This window comes from Gasterosteus aculeatus, chromosome 14 (assembly GCF_964276395.1).
Source record: "Gasterosteus aculeatus chromosome 14, fGasAcu3.hap1.1, whole genome shotgun sequence".
Taxonomy (NCBI): Eukaryota; Metazoa; Chordata; class Actinopteri; order Perciformes; family Gasterosteidae; genus Gasterosteus; species Gasterosteus aculeatus.
In genome coordinates, this window is record NC_135702.1 from 12,477,051 (window position 1) to 12,492,766 (window position 15,716).

At 42.9% G+C, this 15,716-nt stretch overlaps 1 protein-coding gene across 4 annotated transcripts in view; it reads left to right on the plus strand.

The window, feature by feature from the left end:
• The window catches only part of whrna (whirlin a), a 91,669-nt gene that overhangs the window by 34,942 nt on the left and 41,011 nt on the right, over positions 1 to 15,716 (plus strand). For all 4 annotated transcript variants that reach the window (XM_040196919.2, XM_040196920.2, XM_078088211.1 and 1 more), the window contains exons 2-3: positions 8,510 to 8,728; positions 11,818 to 11,943. In XM_040196919.2, the coding sequence (XP_040052853.1) occupies positions 8,510 to 8,728; positions 11,818 to 11,943 (345 nt within the window). The remainder of the gene's footprint in view (positions 1 to 8,509; positions 8,729 to 11,817; positions 11,944 to 15,716) is intronic.

Sequence of the window (15,716 nt, forward strand, 5' to 3'; positions counted from 1 at the left end):
TTTGCCGTACTTCCTGTCCTCCATAATTCATGTCACTCGCCTACAGTGTCTCTTGAGAACAGGAGGGCAGAGGAATAGTCTTCAGGTGCACATGTTTTAGCTGTGGGGGGCTGCTTGGAGAGGCGGCCCACTTTGCAGAGAAGTCACCACTTTGACCCCTGATGGGAGTTTATCTGCAGCCTTGAGCAGCTTCAGACTGTTCTTCACCTTGTTCGGTGTCTGTATCTTGTTCTGCTCACAGCAGTTACATTTATCGAACTTGTTTAATTTGAAACACTGTCAATTATTTTTTTTAAGTAAAAGAAAAGCGCTTTTGACCGTTTACTGATTTCAGAGATGTTAAAATAAAAGTGTTGGTGGCAAAAAGAAAAATTCTGATCAGGGATCTCTAAAAGCTCCCTTTTCTTCCTCTTCAGTACTGATCCGATCTGAAAGCCGTGACTTGATTGATCCGTTGCACCACTTCCGCACTAATTCATGTTGTCCCGTCATACCCTGAAGCGAGGCTCCGAGCCAAAGCTGCGATGATTACTAAAACCCATCCAGGTCCGGGGAGAGCTCCCGTCAGAACGCAGAGGTACATCATTGTGGCTACAAGCGCTCGGGTCGAGTCGTTCTCCACAGTGGAAATAATGCAACGTGCGATTAACCTGCAGGCACAAAACCATCCCTGTGCCGTTTACTGGATAGTGAGCTTGATGCAAAGCAAATAGACGCTCAGATTCTGAGGCGGAACTGACTTTGGTCTCAGCACAAACCGGTTCGCTACGTTGAAACCACATCTGCCTTCAAAGTTCAGCTCGATTCATGTTTTACTTGTATCATTAAGTCAGAGCCATCAGAGCTGTTTCCCCAGGCTTTGTCCCAGGTGAATGACAAATGTTTTCCACAAAAGTTTTAAATATTCCAATAGAAAGAAGCGAGGGGAATGTGAGTAACTCCAGCAGAGATTAGGCAGCGGATCGGCGCTCCCTTTATCTGTCCTCTCTCTTCCCTTTGCTCTCGCTCCCTCCCTGACTAAATGTCGGTGACAGGCTTCTGTGTCCGGGAGGAGGCTTCATAAATAACAGGCGCTGAGAGATACGGCGCTCAATACGGGAGATATGAGCGGGGCGATAGGAGGCGAGCTGGATTAATGAGCTGGAGCGAAGGAACGAGGAGGAGGACAGATTGATTCACGGAAGCCGTCCCGAAACTCTCTTCCTTTTTAGACAATGTCAAGCACGTCAGTGTCCACGTTGATCACTGTTTAATTAAGACATAGTAGCTATCTGTGTGTGTCCCCTTTTTACACAGTGTGAAGCAATTAGTAGTGTTGTTTCACAGAAAAGCATTCCAATAAATTAAAAGAATGTTTTTGAAGTAGGCCAGAGTTTACCTCAATAGGTCCAAAGGGGAAAGCAGCACATGGTTCCCAGCAAACAAACAAAAGAAAGGAGAAAGATAAAGAAACTGCTGAGGTCAGAGTGAGTTTGCTTTATTCGTATACAGCTTGGTTTATATACACCGGTGTGCAGTAGATAAGTAAAATAGTTATTAGAAAAGTTTAATAGACATTTTTTATACTCCAAAAAGCAATATTCAGCAGGGATTTTACCTGGAAGGTCCAAGGAAAAGCTAATAAAAATATTTTTTTTGTTCCACCTCTGAACATCACCTGTCCTGATGAAAGACATTCATAAGCAGTTCAATTTGATTTATATTCCAGGAAAAGGGTAAAACAGTCAGAGGTGAGCGACCGAGAGACTGAATCTCCCCGAACACACTGCAGGTCACACTGTGGTGATGAAGAGGTGGTTGATTGGGTGAAACCATCTGAATGATATTTATAGAAATCACGTCCAAGGAACGGCTCGAGGAATCGGGGCAGAAAAATAAGTAATTATGGCATGATAACATTACAATAAATGAATGTACCGTAGGGAAAGCGCAAGTGACCAACAGGCTCAGAAAGGGCAGAAATTCAGCCGGAAGCAGAACAGAAGAAAATCGAACGAATGCTTGTCATTCTGTCTTGATGAATTCTTGATTAATTATCTGTGGGTCTAGTTGTCATTTCTCCCTGTGACATTCCACTGTAAATAACTTATCCCTAAGGTCCATATGTCAGGCTCTGCTAATTTGAAGGCTAGAAATCTTCATAATGCACCTTATTGAAAGGTCTGTTAGGCGTCTTCCCACTGCGTTGCCTCCTCTTATGAAACGTCACACATAAATTCTCTGTTCCTGCCCCTTTGTTGTATATTTCAGAAAGCCAGCCTTGACATTAAGATGATCTATTAAAAGGGTTAAGGCTTAATGTAATGTAATATGCATTATGCAGTTGTTTGTTTTGCTTATAATATAACCCCATGTATAATGACAATACCGTTTTTTTCCACAACCTAACAATGAGGCGGTTATATTCCTCCATGTTTCTACAGTAGCCCAGAAGGGGCAAACCACAGTTTTTTGCAGTTTGTCTTGCATGCTCGCCGCACGAGAGAAGTTTCCGTTGTTTGTAATCTACTACCGCACTATTTTAAAATAATGAATGCTGCAATAAAAGGACCTTCTACAGCAGGAATTATCACACAAATCTAAAAGAGTAACTCCTTAAAGAGTAATTGCAGGATGAGCCGACAGCCAAAATGAAGTGTAAGAGGCAGTAGAGAAGTAGTTTATGTCGATCTCTTTATGACTACGGTTATAATCTTTCTGCCACATTGTCTCATTTATATTCTGTATCCTCCCCACATTGACGCGTGTGGATACGTGTGTGCATGTGAAGGTGGTCTCGGGGCGGTTAGTCAAATGTAAGAGGGAAGCGCAGAGTGAGCGGTAGATTAGGGGATGGGGGGATTAGCTGAGCTAGTTTGGTGCAGGGCATTGTGGATGTTTTCCTGCGGTTAATCCCTGTGATTGATAACTGGGTTCCATTAAGTCTGTGAGTTGGCAGCTGTGTCAATTACTCATTAATCCATCTAAGTGTTTACTTCATTCTGGAGCCGTAACTGCTTTGCCATGTCCAACCAAAATGTGCATGTGCATGTGCATTCTCACACGTGGCAAGTAGTCACAAGTCACTGCAGAGTAAGTAGTTTGTGTACATCTGGTATTTGTGAATCTGGAGGTTATATTTCTGGTTCATAATGACTGATGGTCATTTACTGCACAACATTGATTTCACAACTTTCAGAAAGAATCAAAACGTAACTGAATGTTAACAGAAAGCAGTCCCTGGATTGTTAAAGCAAATTGTCCATTGAACTCCCATTTTTTCTCCATTTCTCCATATTTACCAGCCACAACGGCGACGCTGGTTTACGTTTCATCACACACCTGCCTGTCTGCAGATGCATTTTGACACCCATTTAATCAGAATTGTATGTAGTCTCATATGCGTACATGCGATATATTAAATCCATCTCATATACACATGACTTCTTGTGTGGAGTGGAACAGTCCCATTGTCACTGGTTAAAGCTATTATTGACTGAAGGGTCGACCTCTGGTTTGTATCCACTGCAGATGAACCGTGTAACATCTATATCATAACACATTTTTTTAATGTGGACAAAAAGACATTATATTTCCCTTTGCCATCCGACCAAACCTCCTCATCAGCTGTTGGTTGTTGGTTTGGCTGATGATCTGCAATGCCGGTACTGCAGACCCACTTTAATTCTTGTTGTTTATTTGATAAAATTGACTCGCTGCACAGTTTTTAAACTGTGAGAGTGAGCACGAAAAGTCTACAACTCCCAAAAACTGCTTGTTTACACCCCTGGGTAAATAAAATCAAACATAATTATTTTGATCTTTGAGTTCATTCAAATGGAAAAACCTAATAAAGCTAAAAACCACCAGTCCAGATGTAATGTGCCCGAACAAAAAGAACATATTGCTGTGGTGCTGCCGGTCAGAGCGGCACGCGCCAACAGGACCGACTCGTGATCCCTTTGGTTTATGCCGTGCTCTCGCTCGGTGTCCGGGGTGAACCATCACCGGCACGTTCTCTGCCGGCAGGCCGCTTCGTCTTCAGCCCCCCCCCCTCAAAGGGCACAAATACATTCAGCTGACGGATGGATTCAGATCCGGAAAATTGTGCCAACGCTGCACAGCATCGATGGCCATACGATCCATTCACGTTGACGGATCAGCTCGCCTCCCGTTCGGCTGTCAGAGGGCGCCGAGCGCATCGACGCTGCCGACTCTTGTAATTGGACGAACAGAGAGCAACGAGACCTTTCAATCTCCTGAGGCTTTTAAAGATAACGTCAATGAGAGATGACGCCACGGCTTCCTCCTGTGCTCCGTTGCGTACACATCCCATGTGTGGGTTCTTTAGCTGTTTTGACTTTGAGTTAAGAGCTCGGGGCAGTTGATGTCACTGCCAGTTGATTACGCAGGAGGACACCTGTACATCAGGTACATCACATTCCTAATCTTTAACACGCTAATGGAGCAGTCATTTTCATCTCTCCTACCAATGACCCTAACGTGCATTAGAATTAGAATTTGCAGATTGGCCCTTTCTTTTTATGTGACAAACAAAACATGATGGCTTCGTTTCATCGGAGAGTAGCTGTGTTTTCAAACTTTCAAACTTTAAGCCGAGTCATCACACCTCTATCACGTGCTTGGATTTAAATTGGCAGTCCCCCTCTCTCCGACGAGCCGGAGCTTGAATGCTTGGTTGAACCCGTAATTTCCCTGCTCCCAGTCGAACATTAAACCGATCGGCTTCACCTCTTTCAAACTCATCATTCAATTAATTCGTTCATATCAACGGCCCTCGAGGTTCCTTTCTGAGCGGCCGGGGGAACCTTTCCTGCCGTCGCGCCGCTTGTGGCCTTTCTAGTGTTGGACTAGAGCTGGGCGCCATCAGCGAGCTTGTGTTCATGTTGAATAGCATCCTCTCTGCTGCTTGAGTCTGTGTGTGTGTGTGTGTGTGTGTGTGTGTGTGTGTGTAAGAACAGGCCTTCAGAGGATCCAACTTCATTTCTCAGCCTAACAAATGTATACAGGGTGAAAGTGAATTTACCTGGCTGCTTTCTGGTTTCCCGTGCTGTCTGTGTACTCCTCAAACATTAGATCTGACTGCTGTGTGTGTGTGTGACCGTTTCTGCACGCTTTGATGAACCTGTGTTCATCTGTGCTCTGTGTGTGTTCTTCTCAAGCGTGTGCTATTAGCGGGAGCAATTAGAACTGAGTGGTTTCAACCGAGCAGCCAGATCACCTGCCAGCACCAGAGAACAAAATGCTTTTAACAGATGACTGGTGGACCGCTTTCTTCTGCCCATAAATCCACCTGTCCAAACCCAAACCTCATCTTAAGCAGAGACCTTGCTGTATTGGACAGAGGACAAGGTGGGATTTAGTGCTTTTCTTTTTGTTCGGCGTATTTTGTTTACCTTCCCCATACAAAGTCTCAATATGCCTGAGTGACTCTGCATTTGGCTTAGTAGTAAAGACTTGTTTGAAATTCTATTCACACATAGACCCACACGCTTGTTACACGTTTTGATTAGTGTGGTCACACACATGCATATCAGCACATACCTCGTATGATCCCTATTGACTTTTGGAGATTAAACTACTCTAATTTAAAAGTGTATACAGTTAAATTGGGGCCATTTAATACAGACTCCTTACATAACCAGAGGTTATGGTTGCATTCATCACGTTTCATAATTTGATTGTTCCTCCGTCCGTTCTACACTGCAGTCGGCCCGGCACCTTTAAATCTCCCGCAGTGTGCAGCCCTGCATTTCTAAGCAGTGGAGCCGGATGGATTCATTCCACAGCCGGGCTTTGTGCCGTCAGCCTTTGTGTATAAAATGAATCTGAAAGCAGTTTACCTGCCGGTGGCATTTGCAGTTACCCTCTGGAATATGCCATTATTTCCCCAGCGATGTTTTTTCTGTTTGGAATCAGGGCCTCATCAGCTCAGTGTCACAATCATCTCTTTCCTCCAGGGAGGCCGCGTTAGGACCACTGCGTCTCCTCAGTATATCGCCGCGGTTTCCTATTTACAGGAGGGAGCAGCTCGTTAAACCCAGTGCCCTCCTTCCACCGCCTCTACCACTCTCCATCTTTCTTTTTCCCTTTGCACGTGCCTTGTTGCCCTAACCCCCCTGTGTGCCCCGGTGCTTTCTCTCTATGAAAGTACTGTCGCTGTATTTCTCCGACAAGCATGCACCTTGATAAGCTCTGTTTGGAACCATAAATCAAAGTGATGCTCCGTGGCCAAGTGTTGTAGGGAGAAGCCAGTGTGCTTGGATCAGACAATTGGCAAATAGAAAAATAAAAAACACCCCTGTAATTTCAGGTTTGAAAGTGGCTTGGTATTGTGGATGCTGCAGTGCAATTTGTAAAGGCTCTTCTGTAGTGCAGTCATTATCATCACAGAGAAATATCCATCCTCCACTATATAAAGTGATCCCAGTTCCATGATAGCAGTCTACAGTATGTTCTCCATACATCTTACTCTGAAATGATACCTAACTAACTCCAATGTAAACATGTAGGCGATGTGGAGAAAATCTTAGAGAGAGATTTTCTACCGAATACCTCTTGCAACAATTTTGTGCGGTTCATTTGTGCATTCATAGAAGGAAAATAACAGTGAGGTTTTTGATAAATCATCTTCAGTAATGTAATGACTAATTGGTTTAAGTCAACTAATAATTTTTTTTACAAAAGTTACAACAATCTGAGTTCAGAAACGGGTGTCAGTTTATTCTCATTTAGCTTTGAGAACCAGGAAAAGACAACACTTTAAATGAATTAAATTAAAGGCTGCTCCAGTGTGCCTGCTCGTCGGGTGGATTTATATATATATATATAAAATGTCATATTTATTTTATATTACAATATAACATATCAAACTTTAAGGCAATAACTTGTATGATTACACTGAGTACATTGAGTATTGTATTTTAAGATTTAATTCCTCATAACATTTCTTTTAATCGTTTGTTTTTTGATGAAAAACGGGTCTGCGCAGAGTGATCCTGATTGCCCCTGGATCCCAAGGACCTCCTGGCGATACTCGATGGCTCAGTTGTGGGCTGGTGAGCCGCGTTATTCTTATCGAGGAGAAAGCCAGTTTGACACCACAATGAACTCACAGGACGGGCTATGTTCCTATGTTCCTATGTTCCTTGCTCATGTGTGGTTCCATCCCCTCTTTCTCTCTCCCTCTGTCTCTCCCGTGGAGTTAGGGCTTCTACAGTGTACCAGCTCAGGTGTTACTTGTGTATTATCTACACCTGGACATAAAAAAAGCGAGGAGGTGGAACAGGGAGGGGCTGATGACAGGCGTTTTGCTGCAGTCGGTGCTGACAGGGTTGTTGCCTCAGAATTAAAGTTATTATCTCTCAGCACAAATCAGGATTGGAAAATTGATTCAGCTTGATCGCTGTGCCCAAGTAGACGATCTTCTTCTGCAATTTGCAGCTCTGACAAGCCGTAATTTGAGCATATGTTAATCGACATTCCAACAGCAGCATTTAAAAGTTGCTCGCAACTGACAAAGTAATGGCTTTATAATAAATCTACCAGTACACAGTTACATTTATCCCCAATAGCTAAATTGATGCAGGTGTTGGAAAGCTTTGATTATATTTAACATCAATAGTCAAATAATACAGATGAGAAGCGGAGGTCCTGCTATGGATCCGTCCACTTTCATTTTTCTTTTTCTTTCTTCCTTGTTAAGAAATAAGGGTTCTCCCTGAAGGGTTCTAACCAGAACCATTTGCTTCTGAAGAACTATAAGTGGAAGAAATGTTGTTACAAGGGCTCTTTGTGAGACCAGCAGTTCCATTAAAAACCCCTGGAAGACGGCGCTCCTGAAGGATTGTTGAAAGCAGCAGGTTGGGAATTGTTTTGTTGAGAATGTAGCTAGTGCCAAAAAAGCAGTACACCTTTGAATTGAACATAGTGTATTCAAGCAAAATTAGTATTATCCATTTTTTAATTGGCATGTTTTTTAGAATTTGTAGTCTGGAATGAAAGTGGCGGTCCTGTTGGTGCACAAGGATAGTTTGATCATAAAGCTTTAACCCAGTTCGGTCTGATTTCTCCAGACCAGCAGGCACATGGGAATGCATTGATCTGCGGAGGGATCGCACACACAGCGAGCTATCAGAAGGCAATGAGGCACAGCCAACAGCCCGTTTCACTGCAAAGTAGTGCGTGTGTGTGTGTGCGTGTGTGTGTGCGCGTGCGTGCGCGCGTGCATGCGCGCGTGTGCGCAAGGGTCGATTTGTCATGTGGGCTTTTTGCAATCAAAAGCTTCTCTGTAATGTTTAATTTTTTCCTGAGTTTATTGTGTTCTACTGTATTCAGTACTGCAACCTCACACTGTGTGTGGAGCATGGACTGATGTTTGTTTATTCAATGGCCCTTTGGGAAGTCTCCTCAAATTGATTCAATATTTGTAGGTTCTCTTTTCGCTTTTGAAGTTGTTTGAAGTTGAAATTTTGACTTTGTGTTCAAAAGCCCGTTCTCCTCTCCTCAGGTGCTGAAGGGCAGTAAAAAGCTTTGCCTCTCTGTGCGTTCAGTCGGGCGGATTCCAGGTGGCTACGTCACCAACCATGTTTACACCTGGGTGGACCCCCACGGTCGGAGTGTGTCCCCTCCTCCCGACCTGCCCGAGCATCGCAGCGCCACGCTGAGAAGAACGGACAGCCAGCGACGCAGCAACATGCAGCTGCTGCAGGACGGAGACGAGAAGAAGGTGAGACTTTACATGGCAGACGAAACACTGCTGCAATCATTGAGCAGTGTTTCCACTTCTTCTTTTCATAGTATTCTAATGAACAAATCCTATCGAGGGGAAATTTAAATATTCATATTCTCAATGGTGCTCGTCCCTATGACCCTTCATCATTTTAATATTGTATTGGTGTCAATGACATTGATTTGTCTACAACATTTCTGGACCCTTCCATCCATAATGCACTTTTAAGAGTTTCTTATAGCACACAAATATTTGACCAGTCTCCTAAATTTAAAAAGGTTTATGCTCAAATATCAAAAATCAATTATTCATGACCAATTATTCATAAGGCAGCTAAATTTAGCTGAGCTCAAGTAAACAACACCATTTGCAAGGGTTTTATCCATATACCAAATTCAATTTTTTTTATAGAAAAAATCCACCTTCTGTTTAGCTGCTGTGAGTCGAGGATTATGACTCCTTTGTTTACATACATTCTAGTTTTTCTTTTTTCAATCTATTCCCTGTGTGTCTCTGGACTTTAATCTACACTCCACTCAACTCTGCCATGGTAACTTCTCACACTCATTATTTCTACTCCACTACTCATCAGAACCAGTTCCTGAACGTGTATGTGAGACAAGAAAGGGGTCGTGCAATCGAAGAATCGGGCTTCAATTACATATCTGCACGGCCCAAAGTGGCTGTGAAACAGTTGAAGTAGTTTGGATGTCCAGCAAAGCCACTAGTCCTCGAGTCCTGGGTCTACGACCAGGGTGACTTTGATAGAAGTCTGTGGGAGTAAAAGTGATGGACAAAAGATGATGGACATGAAAGAAAAAAAACAAACGTTTAAGCAGTAACAGTAATTGGACTTTCAGTGTCACAGAACTGCAGCCTGTCGCCACCTGACGACCTGCAGGGAACGAGCTGTCAGAGCAGTTTTAAAGATTTATTACACTAGAACTCGCTGAGAGCCACACGTTAATCTTTTTACTGCTTCAGCTCCATTATACAGGCTGTAGTTAGTGCCATGTAGATAACATTTACAAACAATGAATCCAAGATGTTTTCTCTATTTTACCTTCTTTCAATGATCAATACGATTCAGGAGTCCCTCCTGTGATTACATGCAATTGCGTTTGTCCAAACAAAGGCTCAATGAATTACGTTGCTTACAAAACAGTCACCGGACCATTGGGAGTCCTTTTTTTCCATATGGATGTGATTCGATGATAACAGCTGATGCCAAAGAGAGACGATGAGCCCTAATAGATGGTATGTGCTGCCAATAAGAAAGGGATTAGGCTAGTAATTAAAACCCCGTCCTGCATGAATGTCACTCACAGCGTGAATGCCTTCATGTTCTCACTGAGCAAAGACGGCGGTCCTCCCTCCCACAAGCCGACCGTTGTTATTAAACAAAATAGAAGAGGAGCTGCAGCGCCATATGCCTTTGGTGAAAAGTTTGATTCCTGAGCCAGATGCCAAACCTTCACCGGTGGGGAAACCAACAGGAACGAAGCTGACATTGTAGAATAGTGATATTTGCATGCGCGTCATTGTGTGGTTGCCACGGCGCCAGTGATTTGCCATATCAATCTTGGCAAAAGCCAGCTTAATCATTCTCCGACCAAGTAATCAAGAGCATAATTGTGAAGGAGGCAATTTAAAGTTTGGCATTGCTGCAACCAAATGCGATTTCCAAATAAAAGATTTAGAAATAATTGAGTTTATCGAGTTCGAGTGGTAACAGAATATCAGGTAAACGTTTGGAATGCATGCGCATGTAACGTTATGTACCATGAAGAGAGAAGATTATTGAATTAAGTTAGCTTACGTCTCAAGGGCCACAGCAATAGCTGCAGAGTTAAGGGACAGCCTTGATGAGATGACCCAGAGGCTACAAGCAAAGAAGAGCAGATTATACGTGGTGGAGTCATTGCCAGTGGGTTAGAATAAAGCGGTTTTATCAGACAAATGAACCCTTCATTAAACCCTATAGCCTCCGGAACACAGAGCAAATAGGCTTTCATAGATCTAGAAGTGACAGCAGCTGGGAGGGCCAAAAGAAAAAAGAAATATATATAGTTATAGTAATATCTTACATCCCGCTTGTCGGGTCTGCTCCACTCTACTGGGAAATGCATCACATTCACTTGGGAAATTCTGCTTTGTGCAGAATTGGGAATAATGGGAGCGGCTGTTGGCATTAATCTGTGAGTCGACTCCTTAATCTACGAGGTGCTTGTTGAGCCAATGGCTCCATCAGTGAGTTCTTGTTGCGCTCTGGCATTGTCTAAAACATTTTTTGGAAAGGTTTTAAAGGTAGTATAAAACTACTATAAATCAGTTGCAGTGATCTTTTCAGCAATAACACAAATGGCAACATAAGAGAATCTCTTTATGTTTTCCCCGTTGTACCCGGGAGCAGTGGCCCCTTTGATTCCTCTCTCTGCTTTTGGCAGCATGGAGCGCTGACTTTAAAACTATTTGAATCAATGTCTACATAAACAATGTATTATGATCATTTCAATTCAAGAGTTGTCTGAACAGGCGCTTGTGAGCTTCCCATGTTTAAATGCAACACGTGATTAACTACAACAGGCCTACTAGGGCACATCACGTGTGTCCTGTAGGTGTCATTAGCTCCTTGCAGCAGTGTGTTTATCGGGTGCTGTCATAGTTGCTCGTTATTTCCGCTGCGTTGATTATGATTACCGTGTTCGCCATCATTGCTTATTTGAATTCCAACAATTTGCCATATCGTCGGCTCTGCTTATCGGAGGGATTGACACGGATGAGCAGCGTAAACAAACCAATTCGGACATTCCTCCAATCGGAACGGATTGAGCATCCTCATTAATGGACTGAGTCACCACATTCGTGGTGCCCCTGAAACCATCACCACTTTCTTCTGTCTGTCGGCTGTCGGTTCTCCGTAGATTGTGTTCTGAAATTCGGTGTGAAAAAGCGCAACTTCAGGAGTCAGTCCTGCAGCCTGTCAATCATCGCTAATGAGACGGCAACATGTTGTTTGTGATGCTGAAATATAAAAAGTCAGGTTTTCTATATTCAACCCCCATTTCTGCGTGTGCTTTGGATAGGTCAACCTGGTGTTGGATGACGGCCGCTCGCTGGGTCTTATGATACGAGGGGGAGCAGAATACGCTCTGGGGATTTACATCACCGGAGTGGACCAGGGATCAGCTGCAGAGTGCGGAGGACTCAAGGTATCACTTCGACATCTCTCTCGCTGTCACACAGCGTTATGGTCTCTGTATCTGCACACACACTGTCTCGCTTTGACCTGACATAAAATCCATGGTATTTTATTTGATATTTTATTTCAATTCAATTCATGCTTAAATAATGCAAATAATGCTTATACACTACGTTCTCTCCCATATTTATCCTGTTTTTCGAGGCCTGTCATCACACTGCTGTAATAATTCTCTGAACTAATTTTCTACGTTATTGGCGAAACGCTGCAGACTTTAACATGCACTCTAATGTTATCAGATCTTGTGACATATTGAAGCAACTATAATTGGTCTGTCTTAATTGACTCAAGCCTTGGTGAAAGCGTGGAGACGTTCCTTTCCCCTGCTGGGTCCGGGCACAGGATCAGGACAGAGCAGCTGGTGGGGACTCGTAGAACAATAAAATGATAAAACGTTGTCAGGGATCAGGCTGTATCAGCACCAGCCAGTCTATGATTAGATCTCTCTATCGGGGGGGGGAGGCCTCCTTCTATCTCTGTCTAGAAAACAGGCATCTCTGACCAGTGAGGAAAGTTCCTTAAAGATATTGTTCTGTCACAGTGACATGATGACAAAGGGAGAGTTTTTCCAATATGCCACTTTCTCACTACGTTGGGCAATTCTGTGTCAAGCTGCCATTCCCCGTCTTCTTCACCCTATGGGCTGTCATAAATAACGTCTTAAGAGTTAATATCTTTACTCGCATCCATTTTTCAAAAACCTCCGCAATGACCGTAGTAGAAATTCTCTCTGTGTCTGTTTCTTGCATTCTGAACTGACTTGATTGATGTGTCACATCAACTATATTTATTCGGATGTACCAAAAGAGGCCTAAATTGGGTAAATTTTCAGGTATCCATCCTCAGACCGCAGCTGCGGTGGATTTTTATTCCAGATGTGTGTTTTTCAAGGTTACATGGCAACAGAAGGAGAGTGAGGACGGATGATCTCACGCATGTTAGTGATCAGCCTGTCAACCAGCCAATTACAGGCTCCTATGAGGGAGCCACACACTTGTCATAGCAGCATGTTAATGTTTTTTAGCGACTACAAAGGCTTCGTATTAGAAAGAGATGACAATAAACACACAAGATGGAAAAGGCTTTCCTGTGACATGACGGTCACTCTTCCTTCTTCTTATTCCAGTGCGAACACATTGGAACATGGGTTCAGTTTACGGGCAAACAAAGATCTTAATGAAGACTGTTTTCACACCTCTTGTTGCTTTGTTGGATTTTTTTTAGTGATCACCTCTCCTGAACAGGATTTGACTATTTTTAATGATATCTTCTAATGTTTTTCTTACCAAGGATAACATAGTTGTTACACAAAAATGAGAATAGGTGCCCTATCTGAGAATGAGCCTTCACCTAAATTAGCAGGTAGAAACCACACACAGGAACTTGGCTTGCATCGTGAGGAGTATTGTTTGAATATTTAACAATGAGATGCACTAGTATGTAAATGGAGTAACAGACGGGGCCTGGATGCATGAAAATAATGGTGTGTTGTAAAGATCTTCACTTTGCGTAACTTATATTCCAACGTTTAATCGGCACATCTATCTCGCTAGTGTCGGGAGGGTTGAGAAAGTTAAAGAAGGGGAGCGTAGCCATGGACGATCTCACCCAACAAAGAGTAGCACACACCCGCTCAGGTAGGCAAGAAATGGCTGAGACATACAAATGCCAAAGCGAAGGTCATGGTATTTAACACCATGGTCATTAAAATGGCTCAGTAACGTTCCTTTAGAATACATCATATCTCCCAGGAGTTAATTATTCAATACAACCCTCTGTGTTGACATCAGCAGTACGGTATCTGGTGCTTCTGCAGTTGATAATGCCTCGGGCACGGCCGCTGAAATACGGCCCTGTAAACAAAGTCCTTTGGAGGATTATGGAAATGCACTGGAAAAATTATTCAGTGGAATTTAAGAATGCACGACTCAAACTAAGTGACCATATCATGACACACGGGATATGAAACAAATGTACATTCTGTGAATCACCTTAATGGACATTTTAAACATATGACGTGACCACTAGTACGTTAATTAATGTTATTGATTAATTAATTATTGAAATTCCATTACATTTGGAATTGGTATGAAAAGGTGTGAATACTTTGTCCAATGATTGTTACATTTTCTGCATCTTTTGAAGCTGGAGAGCATTACTGGCATTGCTAACGACATCATGCCTCACAACCAAAGGGAAGGAACACTGAGGTGGTGTACTTGGGATTTAGAAAGACATAAGTAGAACGAAGGAAGGAAGGAAGGAACAAGGAAGTGGCGATGGGATCATTGATGAGGGGCGCCATCGCTGGATGCGCTTGTAGGGATTTGTTATCTTTTGTTATCTTACTCCCTATGTGTAAAGAACAACGGGGCAAGTGGACATGTGTCGGAGAAGTTTAGTCTGCATAACTTTTTTGCAATATTTCTATGATAAAAGTAATCAAAGATAAATAGAAGTGAAGGGAAGACGTGAGTTTCAATCTGCAAATTAAGCCAGTTTGCCTTGTTGCTGGTCGATGGGGAATCTAAAGAGCATCAGCAACTTTACCAGCTGTTTTGCAAAATAAAAACAAACATTCGAATGATTTATTCATGCCGGGTTGTCCGATCTTCCATAGCTTCTGCACTGTGAGTCTGATAGGTCTAAACTCTCAGCCTAGACTCGTCCTGTCCTATAGGGACTTCCCCATGTGTGCAGCATGGCGATACCTTAAACTGTGTACAGAAGGATCCCTGCGTGATCGTGCCTTTTTTAAATGCTCATTAATTCAGCCTGCACCCTCATCAAACAGTCTCAGGCGATGAACAAGAGAAGTAGGAGCCTCACTGGAAAAACACATCTGTGGGAACTACAACTCTGGTTGGTTTTCCACTTGCTACAAATCCGTTCTCTCTTCTTTAACTGTGTTTTCATTTACAACAACAACCCTGAACTTTTCTCCGTGAGCCTGAGGAGTGGGAGGATTCACTGTTCGATTATTTTGATTCCTGCATGTGAATGTAAGCTACTGTTAAACTTGTCTTTCAGCCTAGTACAACATGTCGGCCCATATTTTTACATACGGACGTCTAACAGGCCTTCACAGGGGCCTTTTCCCTTAAAGTTTAATTTGACTCCGTAGTGTTTGATTACTTTTTTAAAAGACTGAGTTCAAATGGATGGTTGGGTCCACTGTGCTACAGTCTACAAGGGCTAAACCACTGATCAAACAAATAGGCAACCGAAATCAGAACTTGTGTTCATTGGCAGGTTTACCAATATTAAACAGAATGATATTTAAGAACTTAAATTGTATTTAGTTTATATGTAGACAACTGAATAAATCCATGTCCTTGATTCAACTTGGCGTCATTGAGTAATACACAGTAAATCATAAACTTGTGCTCATCCTAATGGGGATAAGATAATGAAAGTGATGATGCTATTAGTTGTTTTATGGAGCAAAATCTCATTTATTGATGAGTTCAGACTTGCGGTTGCTGTTGTGTAGAGTATGTTGCTGTGTGTTGTTTTCTCTGTTGTAAAAGAAGACTAAGCGCTGAGCTGGCCGTGGTGATCCGGTGAATATTCTGCCCACTCTGTTGAACTGTGGCTGCTGCAGTGTGGTATCTGGACAGAGTGCATACAGGACGCGCCTGACCGTCACTGTGACACGATACAATATCATATTAGAAAAATATCAACTCATTTTTAAATTCCAGACTGAGGTTGTTTCCCTAG